The sequence below is a fragment of the Salmo trutta genome, chromosome 29, assembly GCF_901001165.1.
Source record: "Salmo trutta chromosome 29, fSalTru1.1, whole genome shotgun sequence".
NCBI classification, from domain to species: domain Eukaryota; kingdom Metazoa; phylum Chordata; class Actinopteri; order Salmoniformes; family Salmonidae; genus Salmo; species Salmo trutta.
Genome location: NC_042985.1, coordinates 22238870 through 22261154, shown reverse-complemented (window position 1 = coordinate 22261154; position 22285 = coordinate 22238870). Strand labels below are relative to the sequence as shown.

The 22285-nt window shown below is 40.7% G+C and overlaps 1 protein-coding gene across 1 annotated transcript; it reads left to right on the top strand.

Moving 5' to 3' along the window:
• The first annotated feature begins 10896 nt into the window (after nucleotides 1–10896).
• On the top strand, nucleotides 10897–21792 carry LOC115167142 (toll-interacting protein). The gene is made up of 6 exons (XM_029721268.1): nucleotides 10897–11092; nucleotides 17743–17892; nucleotides 18019–18201; nucleotides 18382–18534; nucleotides 18659–18746; nucleotides 19612–21792. The coding sequence occupies exons 1-6, from the start codon at nucleotides 11060–11062 to the stop codon at nucleotides 19830–19832; spliced, it is 828 nt and encodes a 275-aa protein (XP_029577128.1). The 5' UTR covers nucleotides 10897–11059; the 3' UTR covers nucleotides 19833–21792.
• The last annotated feature ends 493 nt before the right edge of the window (nucleotides 21793–22285 follow it).

The following is a 22285-nucleotide window of genomic DNA, read 5'->3' as shown; positions in this document are numbered from 1 at the left end:
GATTGAGCTGTGCGTACACCTTTGGTACTCAGATAGACCCTTACGTGACAATGCATTACCATACATGGATAATTCGCTGGCATGGCGATATTGTCCTAGCAGTTGAATAATAAATGCACTGCTACTTTGTTCCGTCTGTTGGACTTCATTTGTATATCCTGTTTAGGATAGGGGGCAGTATTTTCACGGCCGGATGAAACAACGTACCCGATTTAAACTGGTTACTACTCTTGCCCAGAAACGAGAATATGCATATTATTAGTAGATTTGGATAGAAAAAAATCTGCAGTTTCTAAAACTGTTTGAATGGTGTCTGTGAGTATAACAGAACTCATATGGCAGGCAAAAACCTGAGAAAATTCCAAGCAGGAAGTGGACTGTCTGAGAATTGTAGTTCTTCTTTTGATTCTCTATCGAAACTACAGTATCTGTGGGGTTACGTTGCACTTTCTAAGGCTTCCATTGGCTGTCTAAAGCCTTCAGAAAGCGGATTGCGCCTTCTCCTGTCTCTGGGCAGAGTATAGTAGCTCAGTTTCTCAGTGGTCTGCCTGGGGACAAAGAGATTGGATATGCGCGTTCCCGCGAGCACCCTGTTTTTTCTTTTCCTCCTTGAATGAATACACTATTGTCCGGTTGGAATATTAGCGCTATTTTACGAGAAAAACACCATAAAAATTGATTTTAAACAGCGTTTGACATGCTTCGAAGTACGGTAATGGAACATTTGGACTTTTTTTGTCTCGAAATGCGCTCACGCGTTACCTTTTGGATAGTGACCTGAACGCAACGAAGGTATTTGGACATAACTATGGATTATATGGAACAAAAACAACATTTCTTGTGGAAGTAGCAGTCCTGGGAGTGCATTCTGACGAAGATCAGCAAAGGTAATACAATATTTCTAATACTAATTCTGAGTTTAGTTTGCCCCGAACTTGGCGGGTGTCAAAATAGCTCGCCGCGATGGCTGAGCTATGTACTCAGAATATTGAAATATGTGCTTTCGCCGAAAAGCTATTTTAAAATCTGACATAGCGATTGCATAAAAGAGTTCTGTATCTATAATTCTTAAAATAATTGTTATGTATTTTGTCAACGTTTTTGATGAGTATTTTTGTAAATTCACCGGAAGTTTTTGGTGGGAATACATGTTCTGAACATCACACGCCAATGTAAAAAGCTGTTTTTGGATATAAATATGAACTTGATGGAACAAAACATACATGTATTGTATAACATAATGTCCTAGGAGTGTCATCTGATGAAGATCATCAAAGGTTAGTGCTTCATTTAGCTGTGTTTTGGGTTTTATTGTCATATATGCTTGCTTGGAAAATGGCTGTGTGATTATTTTTGTCTATGTACTCTCCTAACATAATCTAATGTTTTGCTTTCGCTGTAAAGCCTTTTTGAAATCGGACAACATGGTTGGATTCAGGAGAGGTTTATCTTTCAAATGGTGTAAAATAGTCGTATGTTTGAAAAATTGAAATTATTGGATTTTTGAGGTTTTTGTATTTCGCGCCACGCTGTTCCATTGGATATTGGCTAGACGTTCCGTTAGCGGAACGCCTAGATGCAACAGGATATTTTAAAGTAACAGTGGTGATTCCATAGTAATCAATGGTGAACCTGAAGTGGTGTTTCTTTATCTGCAATTGATTGAATTTACATGATAGCATCTTCAACCACTGATAGTGTGGGGATAGTCTACTCAATGATACTGAGATGGGGGTGGCACCCTCATTTCACAGTAAGTTAACTCAGGAACTCAGGGAACGCAAGTTGAGGAGCCCTCTGTCTATTTAAACCCAAATGAGAGGGAGATAAGTTGAATCAAACTGTATTTAAAAATGGAAACCACAGCTGTCGGATTATGTAAAGGACCAATGATTCATCATTTATCTCATTTAAGTGAGACCTCACGACTCTGTCTACGTTGTGTAATACTACAGAGACTGATTCTGTGCTCCATTACACAGCTTCCCCAAACTGTGGAAGTGTTCAAAGTATTCCTGGAGTTTCAGAGAGGGGAGACTAGAGTGAAGAGGCTGACTGTCAGAAAACAGTGCAGTGTATAAACGTCTGCCTGTATCTTTGTATATCTTAGGGGTTGACCCTGTCCTCCTCCTCTCCCTCCTCCTCCTCATAATCATGCCTTTCATAATCACTGTCTGTTCTGTTCTCCTTTACCTTTAATATAATGATGATAAGGGCTGTTCTCCTTTAACCTTAATATAATGATGAGAAGGGCTGTTCTCCTTTAACCTTAATATAATGATGAGAAGGGCTGTTCTCCCATCTCCTAGTAATAGTCCTAGGTCTACACATGAGCACCTCTGTGGACCCAGACTAAAAAAGATAGGAAAACCAAGCATGGAAAGTGTCACTGTACTCCTTATTATCCCACAACGCAAAAAGGCAAATCGATATATGATTTTTTAATTCCACTGGATTTTTCATCATCATCCTAGGTAGCTCAGATGAATGATTATACAAAGCTAGCATAGTCTTGTATGAGAAAACAACAGGAAGTATACAGAATTAGCATGTACAACAATAGAGCAAATGCTCTCACTTTTTACAAAATTATCACATTATATATTGTATCAAAGTTCACCAAAATAACTATTAACTATATCAGGTAAATTGTTAAAGTTGCAATATGTAACTTTTTGGGAAACCCAACCAAATTCACATAGAAATGTGAGTTATAGATCTGTCATTCTTGTTGAAAGCAAGTCTAAGACGCAGTAGATCTCTTCTATGTGCACTATTTCTATGCTTCCCGTTCTTAAGCTTCGTTTTTGCGTCTTTCACTTTGTTTTTTTACACCAGCTTCAAACAGCTGAAAATACAATATAACATATTTCACAGCGGTTTATTCGAATTTTAGCAACCAGGAAATGGCGTCGCAAATCTTGCATATTGCACCTTTAAAGAATATGTTTACATACCAACAAGGCTACCAAAGGCATAATATTGCAGATTGATGGAGATTACAAATGTGCTGTATGCAGAATCAACCACCCTCTTCCAGAGACAGAAGAGGAAGTGAGACATTCCATTCCCTATTTTTTTCTGCATCAATGGAAGTCAATTAACTAGGTAGACGCAACTGCTATCGCATTGGTGTCTATGGGAGAGCCACCCCTTAAAGTAGAAAAGGATGATTTTTTTTCAATGGTAAACGGCCTGAGTGAAGTATCTTTATTTATCCACCATCTTTGCCTTTTCCATTAGAAAAACAAACTTCCTGTTTAATGAGGTCACATGGTAGGTAAGGTCAAGGTCACGGTCACAATAGGAAGAAACTGCTTATACAAAACCACCAGCAGGGGGAGACAAATACGCAGGCAACAGAACACCATCGTCAACAGACACTATTATGAGTATCTGAAACCTTAGTGCTCCTACATTTAATTCCCTCAATAGAGTACAATGGAATGCATCAGATAAAGTTCCTACCAAAAGTTTATTCACTCACACAAGTGCACTTGTCTTTTTTCCTCAACCCGTCCTTGGACTGCCCACCTTCATCAGTGTAATGATGAGGCCTGTCGACTTCTCAGGACCGCTGTACGATAATTACTTTAACTAGGCCTTATTAAGAGATAATGTACCTTCAGAGGTACATCAGATCTCATTAAGTCTGCAAAATTAGGCCTGAACAACCTACCTCCGAGAAAGAACACACTGAGAAACATACCTTACACCTGTGTGAGATGAACATATCCCAAATTCAACCCTAGCCCTGACCCTCTCGCCTTGACCCCCTAGCTCAGCGTCCCTAGCCCTGACCCTCTAAACCAGTCTCTAGTCACTTGTATAAACCTGATAGGAGTGTATAGGTATAAGTGCTGTACTGCACCGCTTTAACTCAGCGTTGTGTGTGGTTGATTGAGACTATAGACGTGGACTTTTGAGATCAGGTTGTTTTAATTAAGCACAATTCACTCTCTGTATCCTGCATCAGCATCCAAAAGAAAATAAAATAAACATTTGTAGAGCACATATGTTCTGCAAATCGTCGCCTCTTTCTCTCATAGTGCATCAAAATGATTTGAGCACGAGCACCCAGGGCAAAACGTAAGTACACACTCCCCTACTCCCAGGATGCAGACATGCATAATAACAAATCAACATGCCATATTAATATATGAACCTGGTGAAATTCACACAGTACTTTAACAACGGTTACATAAGCAATATGGTGGAAATTCCCAAACAAGCCAAACACGTGTGTGAGATATAGAATAAAGATTCAAGATTACACATGGTACTCTGAGTGGATTCCCACAGTGTTTTCGTTCCATGCAGATCCATTCCCAGGGGGGTCATACAGCATAGAGCAAGACTTGCATATGAATGAGCTACCAAATTATTTATAGAAACAAAACAGCATCTTTAAACGCAGGTTAATGTTTATTGGGATGAATCTTGTCCTGGAGGCTAAGCCGAATGTTTTCCAATAGATGGGACAGCTGCAAAAGTCATAGCATTGGCTTTTTGCTATTCACTTAAGGTTAGGGTTAGGCATAAGGTTAGCAGTGCTGTTAAGGTTAGGGTTACGGTAAGGGTTAGGTTTAAAATCAGATTTTATAACTTTGTGGCTGTGCCAGCTAGTGACTACCCTGCAGAGATGTGGCTGCCTCCAGTACATGAGTCATCCCAATAAATGCCAAACTGCGTCTTTAAACACGGCTGCAAAACCCACACAAAGTCTTCCCATTGGGCAACATCGTGACTAAGATAACAAAACATTTTTTAATTAAGTGTTTTCATTTGTAAAGAGAGCAGGTTTTTTAACCACTCAGTAAATCTCAGGGACCATTTCTAAGAGCCAACATGGAGAATTACAAAAAGTAACTTTCTCCAAGACCTGAAAAGATCTTAGGAAAGCATTTCTTTTTCGAAGAGGTCTTGTTTAGGGTCAAGCAATACATTGTAGGCTGAGTGTAATATATGCATCGTAAACTGAGTGTTTGACAGGGTTCTCCACCTCTCTTTCTTCCTGACTTTCTTGAGTATGTGTTGGCTCTGCTGGGACTCAAACTCGCCCTCTTTTGTTCGACTTTTTGCTCTTTCTCTCTCTTCCTCCTTTCCCGCTCTCTTTGTGAAGGAGTGATCGTGAGCTTAGGGTTCTGACAGGTCAGGTCCTCTGCAGGGTCAGAAGTCATGCAGCCTTTCCTAGCCTGGGACACACACACCCTGCTGTGTCTGGGTCCATGTTACTTCCTTTCCTTTCCTTTCCTTCACACACACACACACACACACACACACACACACACACACACACACACACACACACTTGATGATGCCAATGAGAAGATAGAATATGTGCCCTCTTCTGGTGAAATAGTGCAACATACTGTACACACAATACTGAATTATTTGATCCTGTTATACAGTATAAGCACAACATATGTTCAAAGCACAGTTGTTTCTATGGCTTATTGTGCTGTGTTACAGATAAAGGTCCAACATACTCTTTAGTTATGACAGTCTCTGTTTCTCTTACTCCACACATCTTTGAATAACAATTAAAATAATTTCTTCACCCACTGCACCTTAGACAGATCCATAATTTAATCCCAGGCCCCCATCCCCGCAGGAGGCCTTTTGCCTTTTGGTAGGCCGCCATTGTAAATAAGAATGTGTTCTTAACTGACTTGCTTAGTTAAATAAAGATGAAATAAATAAAAATATCCTCCTGCTATGTCATTAAAAAGGATTATCTTTCTTCTTACGCTTTGTTTGTCTCTGCATTTCTCTGTGATGCTCTATATACAGTTGAAGTCGGAAGTTTATAAACACCTTAGTCAAATACATTTAAACTCAGTTTTTCACAATTCCTGACATTTAATCCTAGTAAAAATTCCTTGTCTTAGGTCAGTTACGATCCCCACTTAATTTTAAGAATGTGAAATGTCAGAATAATAGTAGAGAGATTAATTTATTTCAGCTTTTATGTCTTTCATCACATTCCCAGTGGGTCAGAAGATTAAATAAACTCAATTAATATTTGGTAGCATTGCCTTTAAATTGTTTAACTTGGGTGAAATGTTTCGGGTAGCCTTCCACAAGCTTCCCACAATAAGTTGGGTGAATTATGGCCCATTCCTCCAGACAGAGCTGGTGTAACTGAGTCATGTTTGTAACGATGGTCATTATGGCCAAACAGTTTTATTTTTGTTTCATCAGACCAGATGACATTTCTCCAAAAAGTACGATCTTTGTCCCCATGTGCAGTTGCAAACCGTAGTCTGGCTTTTTTATGGCGGTTTTGGAGCAGGGGCTTCTTCCTTGATGAGCAGCCTTTAAGGTTATGTCGATATAGGACTTGTTTTACTGTGGATATAGATACTTTTGTACCTGTTTCCTCCAGCATCTTCACAAGTTCCTTTGCTGTTGTTCTGGGATTGATTTTCACTTTTCGCACCAAAGTACGTTTAACTCTAGGAGACAGAACATGTCTCCTTCCTGAGCGGTGTGACAGCTACGTGGTCCCATGGTGTTTATACTTGCGTACTATTGTTTTTACAGATGAACGTGGTACCTTCAGGCATTTGGAAATTGCTCCCAAGGATGAAACAGACTTGTGGAGGTCTACAATTTTCTTTCTGAGATCTTGGCTGATTTCTTTTGATTTTCCCATGATGTCAAGCAAAGAGGCACTGATTTTGAAGGTAGGCCTTGAAATACATCCACAGGTACACCTTCAATTGACTCAAATGATGTCAATTAGCCTATCAGAAGCTCTAAAGCCATGACATCATTTTCTGGAATTTCCAAAGCTGTTTAAAGGCACAGTCAACTTGGTGTATGTAAACTTCTGACCCACTGGAATTGTGATACAGTGAATTATAACTGAAATAATCTGTCTGTAAACAATTGTTGGAAAAATGACTTGTGTCATGCACAAAGTAGATGTCCTAACCGACTTGCCAAAACTATAATTTGTTAACAAGAAATTTGTGGAATGGTTGAAAAACGAGTTTTAATGACTCCAATCTAAGTGTATGTAAACTTCCGACTTCAATCAACTATAGAATATGACTGCATGGTAATTCCCATTGGTCGAACAATAAGGATTTCTCAGAATCTTCAGCCCTCTCTGAACTGTCTAGAGATGTTAGTCAAAGGTGCCATGCAATCTATCCTAATTTAGTAAATGGCAGAGAGAGTAGGGGTGGGCTTCGTATCTCCCCATGTGACTTGAGTGCTCTTGGGCAGGCTAGAACCAGCAACGTGGCCCGCTAAACCCTACACCGCCCCTAATTGAAAAGCTTATAAGGGCCATAGGAAAGCTGTTAAAGAGCACTCAGAGAGTCACACTCCTCAGGCCCACACCCAATCACACACTGAGAAGAGCAGGGGGCTCAGGCTCCACTGGGTGCAATTACATTATGATTTGGGGCTTACTAAGGGAAAAATATTCAACTCCATTCTACAAGCTCAGTCAATGTATCAACTTATATAGGTGATGATGATGATGATCACTCCCAAATCAGTTCTGGGACTATTAAATGACTCCTTCTCTATCCGTTACTAAAGGGAAAACATCCAGGGCAACGCACACACAAACACAAATTATTTGAATCAACATCGTTTCCACGTCATTTCAACCAAAAACTTAAATGTCATAACGTTGAATCAATGTGGGAAACTCACTGGATTTGCAAAAAGTCATCAATGTAGGGGCATTGCCTTTTTTCATCTAACTTTTAACCTAAATCTAATAACTTGGTGACATTGTTTGTTGATTTCACATTGAATTCAGCTTAGTTGACAACCAGGGGTTGGAACCTAAATTATTTTCCAATCCTTTTGTTCTGGGCTTCAGGATCTCGTCACGATATCTCTGTGCATTCAAATTGCCATTGCTAAAATGCACTTGTGTTCGATGTCTATAGCTTATGCCTGCCCATACCATAACCCCACCTCCACCATGGAGCACTCTGTTCACAATGTTGACATCAGCAAACTGCTCGCCCACACAACGCCATCTGCCCGGTACAGTTGAAACCGGGATTCATCTGTGAAGAGCACACTTCTCCTTTCGTGCCAGTGGCAATCGAAGGTGAGCATTTGCCCACTGAAGTCGGTCACGACTACGAACTGCAGTCAGGTCAAGACCCTGGTGAGGACAACAAGCTTCCCTGAGACGGTATCTGATAGTTTGTGCTGAAATTGTTCGGTTGTGCAATCCCACGGCTGGTCTCAGACAATCCCCCAGGTGAAGAAGCCAGATGTGGAGGTTCTGGGCTGGTGTGACTACACGTGTTCTGCAGTTGTGAGGCTGGTTGGACGTACTGCCAAATTCTCTAAAACAACAGTGGTAGAGCAATGAATATTTAATTATCTGGCAACAGCTCTGGTGGACAATCCTGCAGTCAGCATGCCAATTGCATGCTCCCTCAAAACTTGAGACACCTATGGCATTGTGTTGTGTGACAAAACTACCCATTTTAGAGTGGCCTTTTATTGTCCCTAGCACAAGGTGCACCTGTGTAACGATCATGCTGTTTAATCAGATTCTTGATATGCCACACCTGTCAGGTGGATGGATAATCTTGGCTAAGGAGAAATGCTCACTAACAGGGATGTAAATACATTTGTGCACAAGATTTGAGAGAAATAAGCTTTTTGTGCCTACGAAAAATATCTGAGATCTTTCAGATCATGAAACATGGGACCAACACTTTACATCAGTGTAGCTAGATGTAGAAGGTTAATGTTAACAAGCTGGCTAATCATTGCCCATGAAAGGAAGTTAGGCTAGCGAGCAAGCATTTCAGCCAAGTAGCCTAAGACAACAAAATCAAAAGCATGTACTGTATGACAGAGTCATAGACTATTTCGGCAACATGAAACAGAGGAAGATGACATTTGTATTTCTCTACAAGTAGGGTGAGTCAACATGATTTTTCCACTTATGCACACACAAAAAATTATTCGGTTTTTTAATCTTTTAGTTGTCACTGTATTATACTAAGCATACTGTAGGTGATTTAATGATATTGAAATGTTGAAGTTGAAATGGTGCTGGAATAGTGGAGGCAGCTCATGTTTTCTTTGTGTCTTGCGGTAACTCCAGTGTTCTAAATCAATAGTTGTTTAGTAGTCTGAAAATTGTTAAAACATTAACTTGATTGACAATGCTGACTTGCCTAGTTAAATAAAGGTTAAATAAAATAAATAAATACAAATAAAAGGTAATGTAACTGATGCTACATCCAATATGCTTTGTGAACTCCATCTGACAGATGCTCTCCGGTTTCGTGATGAAACAAATGTGTGGTTGAATTTATTCTGCCATTGGGTACGTTCATAAATTCACTCTGGCTATCTACTCCGATTTCAGAGCACTCTCATCTGAGTGTGCCAGAACGCAGAATAACTGATTAAATTTACCAATGCTCAACGCCAGTTGAATATGGCCGGTGTCAGTAAACATCTGCAAAAAAGAGTAATTCAATTGTTGCCAGCAGCACAGTTAGTCACCAACGCTCTAGATAACATGAAAACAGCCTAACCAGCTCTACTAGGGGGAGTAAAATGGTCAGAGTGAGGTGTACTCTCATTTGTGTCTGGAAGTAGCTAGCAAGTTAGCCAACATTAGCCAGTTCACTTGGGTGCTTGATTGCTGTTTTGAGGTCAGAACGCTCAGATCAACCCGTGAAACACTCTGAATTTACAAACGCTCAGAGTGAGCTCTGGCACTCCAGATTGAATTTACGAACACACCCATTGTCTTATTAATGTTTCGGCCGTAGGCCTATATATCACAGTGGCAAGGCATATGAACTAACAGGTTATAGAGCAAACAACACAGTTATCACAACACATGTAATATGGCTGTAATATGGCTTTTTTGGGGGGCTTGGCTTCCCCAGTGATTTTACCCATGCACCGCTACTGAGTCTGAACAGCCAAAAAGCACATGGAATCAAACATATCAAACCACATTAAGGTGGTTTGAAGTCAGATACAAATCTGATTCCTGGCCATATACCTTGTGTTTGAATGGTCAAATCTAATTTATTTTCCCTTAATTGGTTTTTAGACTTATTTGGCATATCTTGTTGCTTGCTAGCTGCTTTGTTGACAGTTTACCAAGAACATGTGGTTGCTAACTAGCTTGTTAAATGTTTACAAACAAATTAATGAATGTGCTAGAAAGCTAAACGGCTAGCTAGCTAGTTGACTACTGTGGCCAAAAATGGTTTGTTTTGAATGTTGGATCATCTTATCCTTCGAAAAGTGTTCTTAAACTATGATTTTGACCATTCAAAGCAACTGGGAAACTTACATGGCATGCATTGTTGTCACCTTAGCTTGCTACTTAACTTCTGAGTGATAGGAAGAAGTAAGAGCACCACCACCAATCAGCCAACACCACTGCCAGTGCGCACACCAATCGTTACTATGACAACTAGCTTGGCCATGTCAACTAATGACTGCTGTCTGAAATTCGATTTGGTCACTTGTAACTTGCTGTTTGGACAGTCAGTATTCCAAAATGGATTTGAAAAACGAAACTGACTTGAGCATTAAGGCCTGCAGTGTGAACAAGATTTGATACTCACAACTCACTTCAATCTAATAGGAGGAAAATAATGGATTTGATGAATGAACTCGGGACCATGAGTGAATAGCCTATGCCTTCCTGTCCTCATCTGCTTTTCCTCTATGCACATGCTGGGAAAGAAATAAAACAGATTAACGCAAATGCTGGCTGTCCTGTTTTTCTGTGAAAATTAAGGAGAAGAGCTATTGGCTATTATGGATAATTGAGTTGCACTATATTTTTCTCTCGCCCAAATCAGACTGAAATTGCGACTGCACGCTTACTGGTGTCCTGAAACGCACCAATCAGAAGCGGAACAAAGTCAAGTCAGCTGATTAGTCAGGATTCTTGGCGTGACACGATTGGATAGCTGGCGAGCTTGAGTTGTTTACTTTTTTTGCTAGTCATATTTCCTCTCTTCTTTCTAACTGTACACGGTCACAGTAGGCTTTCGTTATTTGTGAAACTGACACACTTCAAAACGGAATGAGTACTACCATTAGCACCCAACGAGGACAGGTAAATATAACAACTAACGTCAGATAACTAGCTATAGTAGCTAGCTAGCGTTAAATTAGCTTACGAACACGGATAAACACCATTTTAGCTAACGTTAGCGTCAATAATCACTATCTGTAGCTTGCAGCAATGTTTTAATGCAAACAACACCGTAGCGTTAGTTAATTTAACAAAGTTAACTAGTTACCGTAGCTAATTAACTTCCAGGTAGATACATTAGCTTCAACAAGCTAGCTTGCTGGGTGGGTCGTTTTTACGTCAGCCAGCAAATTTACAAGCCTAAAGTTTGGCAAGTCTCTGGATATAGCTAACGTTAGCTAGCTTGCGCTCCTTAGCTAGAGCTTGCCAGGAGCAATAACCACAATGGCGTGGTTAACACTAGGCTAACCAGCTACGAAAATTAGCACGCTGCTGGTTAAATCTAAACTCAACTAGCCAGTTATCTAGCTAACTAACGTTACTTGTTCTTCGATAGGGTTTAACGGCGGTTGGTATCCAATGTTAATGGTGTATTACCGCCACCAGCTGGACGGGGTATTGAATAAGAAACTAAAAAGAAACCATTTCGGGAAAGGGGGAAAGGACATACAAAATAAAACACGTCAACTAAAAAAATACATAAATCATCATATCGCAGTCCACATCAATCACAAATAAAACCACATAAAATACATCCCTACCTGTGATGGGGCTACTTTCACCGACAGGATTTCTTGCACTGCCTCAGCTGTGAAATCACAAAGACAAAAAACACGTTCAGCGGTATTCACAATGATTCCAATTTTCTTAGACTTCTTCTCCGCTTGTGCTGTACAGTTTATGACCATTGCAATAAATAATACAAATTCCACCTTTTTAACATGTAGCAATTCACTATCCCTCAGTTGATGAGAAACCTTCACTGGTCGTGGTGGCTCTACCATTGCTTCTTCTCTGCCACTTGTTCCTTCCAATTTTCTCACCGCCTCCAGATAGGAGACAGCTGGACACTCTTTACCCTTTCCACCTCTTTTTCCTTCACCCTAACAGGGCACTCCAAGAATTCAGGCGCATGTTCACCTCCACAGGTGCATCATTTCCCTTCATCTGGCATATGATATTCATCCCGTCTGCACAGACTTGACACATGACACAATCTTTTACATTCATGACACTGAAGGGGCTTGTACACAAAAGCTCTTACAGGGTATCTAGGGAGAGACTCTTCATCAAAGAACAGTAGGGAACTTATGTTCTCCGTACACCATACAGGTCAATCGACGTGCACCGACCACTCCATCGATGTCTTCAGTTATATCCTCAGCCTTTATTTCTTGCCCCACACCAGAAATAACCCCCTTGATAGGCGGTCTGCTACGAAAATCCATGCAGGAGACATTCCACTCTATCTTTGTGAGTCTTAACACGCGCTTCTCCTGCTCCGCAGACACACAACATTTTTTAAATAAGACCACTTCTTGTGACTCACTGATTCCACACTTTTTCCAACACATTCCAGATTTCATGGAGACGTTAAATGGATTTCCCAAGTACTATTGATCCAGAACTGATCCAAAACCCTGACTCGGACCAAAAACCGAGTCTAGTGGTTTCCTATTTTCCAACATAGCTTTACTTCTCTTGTTGCCCTTTTTCTTTGCCGGTGTCACCCACTCATTCTCACTTTCTGTACTATTAGCTTCACTCGACTCACTAACAGTATCAAACAAAACCTCCCTTTCTGCCATCTTCCGTCTAGCATGTTGATTTTGTCCCCACTCCCCAGACGCGATCAAGACACGCAGATTGAAATATCAAAACAAACTCTGAACCAACTATATTAATTTGGGGACAGGTCGAAAAGCATTGAAGATTTATGGCAATTTAGCTAGCTAGCTTCCTAGGATAGCTAGCTAGCTTCCTGGGATATAAACATTGGGTTGTTTTTTTACCCCCTTTTTCATGGTATCCAATTGTTAGTAGTTACTGTCTTGTCTCATCACTACAACTCTCACACAGACTCGGGAGAGGCGAAGGTCGAGAGCCATGCGTCCTCCGAAACACAACTCAACCAAGCCGCACTGCTTCTTAACACAGCACGCAACCAACCTGGAAGCCAGCCACACCAATGTGTCAGAGGAAACACTGTACACCTAGCAACCTGGTCAGCGTGCACTGCGCCCGGCCCACCACAGGAGTCACTAGTGCGCAATGAGACAAGGATATCCCTGCCGGCCAAACCCTCCCTAACCCGGACGACGCTAGGCCAATTGTGCACCGCCCCATGGGCCTCCCGGTCACGGCCAGCTGCGACAGAGCCTGGGCTCGAACCCAGAGTCTCTGGTGGCACAGCTAACACTGCAATGCAGTGCCTTAGACCACTGTGCCACACGGGAGGTCGTATTGGGTTGTTATTTTACCTGAAATTCACAAGGTCCTCTAATCCACAGATAAAAGGGTAAAAGTTTTTCTTTTCTAGTAATCTCTCCTCCTCCAGGCTGCTGCTTCTTCTGACTTTATATGGCGGTTGGCAACTAACTTTAAGGTGCATTGCCACTACCGACTGGAGTGTGGACCTCAGTTAATCTTTCAATCACCCATGTGTGTATATGCTCCTAAAAACCAATGAGGAGATGGGAGAGGTTGGACTTGCAGCGTGTTAAGCTTTACAAATAGAACCAAGTTCTATTTTAGTGCCTGGCTACGCAGACGCAGTGTGTGTGTGCAATGATTGAATAGCATGTACAGTTGAAGTCAGAAGTTTACATACACCTTAGCCAAATACATTTAAAGTCAGTTTTTCACAATTCCTGACATTTCATCCAAATAAAAATTCCCTGTCTTCGGCCAGTTAGGATCACCACTTTATTTTAAGATTTAGTTCAGCTTTTATTTCTTTCATCACATTCCCAGTGGGTCAGACGTTTATATACACTCAAACTGTATTTGGTAGCATTGCCTTTAAATTGTTTAACTTGGGTGAAACGTTTCGAGTAGCCTTCCACAAGCTTCCCACAATAAGTTGGGTGAATTTTGGGTGAATTCCTCCTGACAGAGCTGGTGTAACTGAGTCAGGTTTGTAGGCCTTCTTGCTCGCACACGCTTTTTCAGTTCTGCCCACAAATGTTCTATATGATTGAGTTCAGGGCTTTGTGATGGCCACTCTAATACCTGACTTTGTTGTCCTTAAGCCATTTTGCCACAACATTGGAAGTATGCTTGGGGTCATTGTCCATTTGGAAGACCCATTTGCCATCTATTTTGTGAAGTGCCCCAGTCCCTCCTGCAGCAAAGCACCCCCACAACTTGATGCTGCCACCCCCATGCTTCACGTTGGGATGTTGTTCTTCGGCTTGCAAGCCTCCCCCTTTTTCATCCTAACATAACGATGGTCATTATGCCCAAAAAGTTATATTTTTGTTTCATCAGACCAGAGGACATTTCTCCAAAAAGTACGATATTTTTCCCCATGTGCAGTTGCAAACCATAGTCTGGCTTTTTTATGGCGGTTTTGGAGCAGTGGCTTCTTCCTTGCTGAGTGGCCTTTCAGGTTATGTCGATATAGGACTCGTTTTGCTGTGGATATTGATACTTTTGTACCTGTTTCCTCCAGTATCTTCACAAGGTCGTTTGCTGTTGTTCTGGGATTGATTTGCACTTTTTGCACCAAAGTACGTTCCTCTCTAGGAGACAGAATCCGTCTCCTTACTGAGCGGTTTGACGGCTGCGTGGTTCCATGGTGTTTATACTTGCGTACTATTGTTTGTACAGATGAGCGTGGTACATTCAGGCATTTGGAAATTGCTCCCAAGGATGAACCAGACTTGTGGAGGTCTACATTTTTTTTTCTTCGGTCTTTACTGATTTCTTTTGTTTTTCCCATGATGTCAAGCAAAGAGGCACTGAGTTTGAAGGTAGTACACCTACAATTGACTCAAATTATGTCAATTAGCAAGAAGCTTCTGAGGCCAAACTATAGTTTGTTAACAAGACATTTGTGGAGTGGTTGAAAAATTAGTTTTAATGACTCCAACCTAGGTGTATGTAAACTTCCGACTTCAACTGTATGTGTACATTTATTTTGCAACGCACGTGAGTGGTGTGGTCAGCATGTGAGGCAAATGGCTGTAGCTAGTGTCTATATGGCCAGCTTAGCTAATGTTACTCGCCCAGATTTAAACTTGCTTGAGTTTATCAGGACACAGCTAAACCACTGCCGTCTGTTAGCCAATTTGAGCTGAAGTCTAGGCAAGAGATATTAAGCATCATTTTACTGAACCACCTCCAATAGGGCAGTGATGGAGAGGCATGGCCAAGCTAGATCTGATGATGTTGGACCGGTTTCCCAGACTGATTGAACCCTGGACTGAAAAGCCTTCTCAGTATAAGGGACCAAGTCACCTGACACTTTTTGTCCAATAACTAAAGATAGGGTGGTCATATTGTTATGCCATTTTCAGGGTTTATGTAGAACACAGAGATGATTCAAATAAAATTACATGTATGAAATTAAAATGCCATATTATGAAAATTAGGCACTTAATACGCAAATGAGTCAGTATGGAAAACACAATTACAGTAATTAAAGCCCAATAATTAAAAGTAGGGATGGTCATATTATTAGCAAATCTTAATGTTTTATGCAAAACTGAGAGTTTGTAACAATTTTAAACAATTTATGAAATTAGAATAATTTTTTGTACAATTTATAAAAATGTGATACAGATCAATTAGCATATTAAAGTATGGAATAAACACAAAATACAGCAAGTTAAGACCATTCATTTAAACTAAGGTGGTCATTGTTAACATATATTGATGTTTTATGCAGAACTGGTAGATTACACTGAGGAGTAAGGTGGAGCCCATGCCCGTGTACAAACACACACCAGGGGTGTTAAGAGTGCATATAATTGGGATTAATTACATAATTATGAACAAAAAGCAGGCTTACTATTTAGTATTTACCAATTAGCAACTGTTGGGCAGTATATATCACAGTTATGTTGTATTTAGTTGTCCAACTGAATAGGCCTAGAGTGCCAAATAATAGGCCCAACCCTGCGCCACCTGCATACACACTCTGCATATCCCACACACACAGCATCCCCACACACTCAAACAGCACCCCCACCAACACACACACACACACACAGTGCTAAACACAGACACACATTTCTCTGAATCCTCACACAGCACCCACCAACAAACACACACACACACCACATCACACATAGCCTAACACAGACACACTTCTCACTAAGTCTGAACTGTTACACAGAAGTCTACTAGTCTAATAACATAGCTTACTTCTAAGGTAGGCCTACGCCTGAGTTGGGTTACATTGTAATGTTATTTGTTGTGGTTGATGAATTTCTCTGGTGAAGGGAGTATAAACTGCACCATTTCCAGCAAATAATTAGCCTAGGCTCAGAAGAGACAGTGAGCTGCCTGCTAGCCAGCTGCACAGAAGGATAGATGGGACACATTTTCAATTCACTTAGCTATGTTGTTATCGATTGTGAGCCTGTCGCCACTGAATTCTTGTAGTTTTTACTTGAAAGAATAAAACCATTAATCACACAAAGTGGCATAATACTGCCAATGCTGCACAGTGCTCCCTCTCGCCCCAGTTGCCTCAGGGAACGGTGTCAAGCACTCCCACACAGCTGGCAAGCTAGCACTCATCATGGAAATGTGAGTGGGGGAACAAGAATTTGGAGCAACCCCTGACAACCCCTACATCAAATTGTAGCTACGATGCAATGTTGCCAATTTAGTGACTTTGTCGCTATATTTAGCAAGTTTTCAGACCCCTCCAGTGACTTTTATTGGTCAAATGTTCTAGCGACAAATTCAGCTACTTTTCAGGCTGCCTTTTGGGGAGTTTTGACACGGTGGGTTTATACATTTTTGATAGCCTTTAGTGACTTTTCCAAATCAATTCTGCAGAAAACAAAAGTGGGAGAAGAAAATGCTTCATCGGGGACCGCAGCTGTGCCGCAAGGCAAAACGTAATCTAGCGACAAATCAAGGAGCCAATAGTTGGTCTCACTGAAAAATAGTTGGCAACACTGGCTATGAAGCTCTACTTTGTAACCTGCTATGTGTTTTTGTGTCTCTGAAGAAAAAATTTAATGATAGAGCCGAAAGAATATAGTTTTACCTTATAGTTCAGTCCAAGGATGTCCAATACCCATGAAACACCCTCAGGACTTTCCAATACTTCTTAGCAATACAATGTCACACAGATCTTACTCTGGTAGGTTGAGGAATACCTTACGCCAAAAGCAAATATGAACACACTGATTTCGCGGGTTTCACAAAAAGGGCTGTCCCATAGAATTCTTAGCACTTGCATTAGTTTGTCTCATATCGCGTAAATATCATAACATTACAGTATTGGGAGTTTTAGACATGGGTAACAACTGCCACATTAATGTTTTCAAATGATGAATGTATTTTGACGACCATATTATTGACATTTAGTGAACATAGATTTGTTTACTCCTGTTCTTTGTAGAATTCTCACATAGCGTCCGTTTGTCGCGTCACCTAACATGCTATCAATGGTGTGTCCGAGAAATCGCTGCATATTGTGACCCTTTTCTTCCTCTAGTGTGGTTTGCCTGTCCTCACTCAAAATTCCTCCACTCCTTTTGTCTTTTTAGGTATACATTGGGGAGTTGCCCCAAGACTTCCTGCGTATTACTCCCACCCAGCAGCAGCAACAAGTTCAGTTGGATGCCCAAGCAGCGCAGCAGTTGCAGTATGGGGGATCCCTGGGCACTGTAGGGCGGCTTAGCATCACTGTAGTGCAGGTAGGGTGTTTTTAACTGCATCTGCTTGGTCTTTCCCTAGAATTAAGACTTATTGTGGAACACAAGTATATTAATGCAGTGGGAATGTTTTCCTGTGAATCACTGTTATGTCCCTGTTCTCTCCAGGCCAAGCTAGCTAAAAACTATGGTATGACACGCATGGACCCTTACTGCAGGGTCCGACTAGGGTATGCTGTTTATGAAACACCCACAGCCCATAATGGTGCCAAGAATCCACGATGGAACAAAGTTATCCAGTGCACTGTCCCACCTGGAGTAGACTCCTTCTACCTGGAGATCTTTGATGAGGTGAGAAAGAAGGAATTAGGGGGCGGTGGGTGAGGAGAAGATCATAACTTGTTATTGGCTCGACAACTAGGCCTGTCTAGAGTTATTGATAGCAATCTACTTTGAGTATTTCTCGATGATCATCCTTGATTTTAGGGACAAGTTACTGATTTGAGGTGTTTGTGCTGGTCACTTTTCCAGAGGGCATTCTCCATGGATGACAGAATTGCATGGACACACGTCACCATCCCGGAAGGCCTGAGAGAGGGCAGTGTGGTTGATGAGTGGTACAGCCTCAGTGGCAGACAAGGCGATGACAAGGAGGGCATGATCAACCTGGTCATGTCTTATGCTGTGAGTTCATAAAGCACACATGCTCACATTGTACATTGTCATTGTAGTACAGTTTGAAAGTGATTGATTGATGTTATCTAACAACTTGCCCCTTATCTCTTCCTCTTGGCTCTCATGCTTTCAGAACATGACAGCAGGTATGCATATGTCTCCACCCGTTGTCCTCATGCCCACAGTCTATCAGCACGGGGTAGGATACGTACCCATTGCAGGTGAGTAGAACCATACTCTCCACTGTAATGTAGTGTTAGGTTTAATTTTTGATACAATAATCCAAACGGACTCCAAGAAAACTCAAGTTAGATTAATTCACCACACTGGGTGTTGCAGCTGCAAAAGCACACATACAGGTCATAACACGACTACAGGCTACTGCAATCCACTAGATAATTACACTCCTCATACACAAAGAGCCTAAATCTAACACTACTTTTGATCACTAAGAATATATAAAAACTGTATATTCATATTCAGAGTATTTAAAACAGTAAAGATACAAGACAGTGTTATAGAACAGTAATTATGATCTATCAGCTCGAACTCCATCAGCTCTATTCCACCCTTATGGAATCATTCTTGCCCTCAGAGACAGGCCCCCTTTCCCTCTTTCCAAATACAATGCACATAGATCTTTCCATCTAACCCATAACATAATAATTACTACTGCTAGGCTAATTATACAATTATAAACAGATTAAAAAGGGCTCAAGTCAGTCTTCAACTGTTGGCAATCTTGGACAGAGACACTGCAGCCATCTAAGACCCAGTTCTATTTTGATTGCTAGTCTACTTTCCAAATGGAAGTGGTCATAACTTGCCTTATGTAAGTCAAACTAAAGGACGAAACAAACCACGCCTCTGATTGACCACAGAACATTGTCATTTTCTGTTCATTTTCCCGACTATTCTACATGTTGAATTGCCACTGCTCATCGGCACCCAGCAGATGATCTACTTACTGTGCAAGGCTGATGTTTATTAGAGTGTGTTGCCCTTAAGAACTGTTGACCTGTTTTAAATTATACATTTAATAGGAGATTGTTGCTTACCCATTTCTCTCTGGTTTGCTCTTCTCAGGAGTGCCCACTGTATACAACCAGGGAATGGTGCCCATGGGTATGCCTGCAGCACCCACAGTCGCCCCACAAGAAGCTCCCTGTAGTGAGGAGGATCTTAAGGCACTGCAGGACATGTTCCCCAATCTGGACAGGGAAGTGATCCGCACTGTAATTGAGGCCCAGCAAGGTAACAAGGATGCCGCCATCAACTCTCTGCTGCAGATGACAGAAGAGCTGTAACAGTGGAGCCACAAATAGAGCCACTGTGGCGGCCAGAACATTGCCCATTCACAGCAACAGCACCCTGCACAGTTTGTAAATATGCACTCAGGCCTCCGAGCTCTCAACTGTCACTCACACTAAATAAAATCCAGCAGTTTTCAACCATAAGCAGATGTCCATATCTGAGGTGTCACACATGTATACATCTGTATACATTACCATCCGTATTATGAACCAATGTATAGCTTTGTTCCCAGTCCACATCTGGGATTGGGACAAATTGGTTTGCCTACTGATAAGTGCTGTGATGGCTGGTTGGCTTCTCAATTTTACATTCCACTTGACTCAGAATTATGTACAATTAATGTTGATGCAGTGCGATGTAGGGGTAATGAAAGGAATTGATCCTCCAGAAGCTTTAGATCTTTGAGATAGCAGTTGTTGTGAGACATTGTTGAGAGCTCCCTAGCCAGTCTTCTCTGTATATGTGTATTGACCAGTACTGTCTTGAGCTTATCTGTGTTTGATTGATTGATATATATAGATATATCTCAATCAATCTGTATAAATATAGTTATATATATTCAAAAGATGATACATTATGAAGACAAGAGATTTAGGTATGCAGCGGTTCAGAGCAGAAAGAGGACTTATCACAATATAACAAACCGCGATGACTTAGAAGATGTCCAAATCCTCGCATAGCCACACAGCCAATGCCTATCAACCTCTCAAATGTTAAGGTTAATTTGCCACCATTCCACTACTCTGGATAATGCCAGATGATTTTGTACTTCTACCAAAAATGCCTCTCCGAATGTTTCTATATCACTGGTCAGTGGTTGTTAACTATGATGGAAGAATATATCATGGTAATCCAATATCAAATAATGACATGGTAATATAAAGTTATTGAAATCAGTGAAGAAATAAACATATTACTGATATCATCCTTTCCCTTCAACCTATCTGAATTCACCAGCTTTATTGCAAATTGTTATAGGCTGTGAAAATCCCTGCTGGATTAATAAATAAAATGGTGTGCAGAACCAAGTAACATGATATTCAGAAAATTGATATACGTTGGTATGAGTATCATACAGATAAAATGTAATGTCCTCCCACCACCTTATATAGGCCCACACATAAAGTGGAGACTTGTAAAGATCCCTTGACATGAGGAATTGAATGTTGGCGTCCACACAAAAAGGTCTGATTTTAACATGGGGTTTTCATTTTATATTTGTATTCGCTTAATCTTCAAAGATGTGCATATATTTTTCCAAGGAAAGATCCTCTGTTTTGGTGTGATTCATTAAAGAAAATATATAGTTATTTTCCTTTATGCTTAGGCCATACTCCATGAGTGTCATACAATATGTAAAAATTCTTCAGGTTTAAATTTAAAATATATTTTTTTCAGTGATCCCAATTCTGTGGGCACTTATGTTTGATTGATTGCTCTATCCCCTCTTGATTTAACAAGTTCCTGTTTACCTTCCACTTTCGTGAAGACACAGCAAATACTTTCATTTTAAATGTTAGGTTTTCTTCTCTGTTTTCCCCGTACTTGTCCCATTCTCATAGACATATTTTGAACATGATTGTGTCATGTTTAGCCAGGCAAATGTATAACTCCTAACACTTCCAACGTTTAGCCATGCTACTTATTTGTTGGTGGTAGTCCATAAGTAAATGTACCTTCCTAAGCTAAAGAGACCATAACATTTCTTTCACTTTTACAGTGCTTTTAGATCAATGTGCCTTCGAACATCCTTATGTTCGAAGGCCCTCTAGCGGAAGTTAGGAAGGTTGTTCTGATTCTGTTGCAATGGAATGGCAAGGCTACGTGCTACAGCAGTTTAATGGGTTTGGTTTGAATGTACAAAACTTTTTTGGCATCAAATTATGTTTGCAATTTGACATTTGCTGTTTCTTTTACTCATGACACATTATGGAAATAAATGTTTTATCTGCATTTGTTTGGTCTTGAAGTGTAGATCTCAACCTGGTTTGTTTGCCATGCCATTTTTGAAATATACCCATTGACTTTTGAAGAATATAACTTAAAAATGACTCATGAGCTTAGTTCAACTGTTATAACCCAAAATATAAACTTGTTTTACTTCTTTGTAAACGATGTAATTGTAAACAAACACATGATTAAGGCCAACATTCAATTCGGACTGTGGAAGATCTGTGTTACAGCGCAATTGACATATCAAGGTCATTTCCGATTGAGCCGACGTGCTGCGTTTACCGTTAATGTGGTCTCTGCTATCACTGGAACATTGCCTTTAAAACGTGCATATAGTGGACAAAATGCGATTGGATTGAATCATTTTGATCTCATGGATGGTCGGTCCTTACATCAATAGAGATAGAGACTGGGTGACACTGTCTGATCTGCAGATTGCCCCATTAAACCCCACCATGTTGTCAATGACACAAGAACGTCACTACCCTATTCT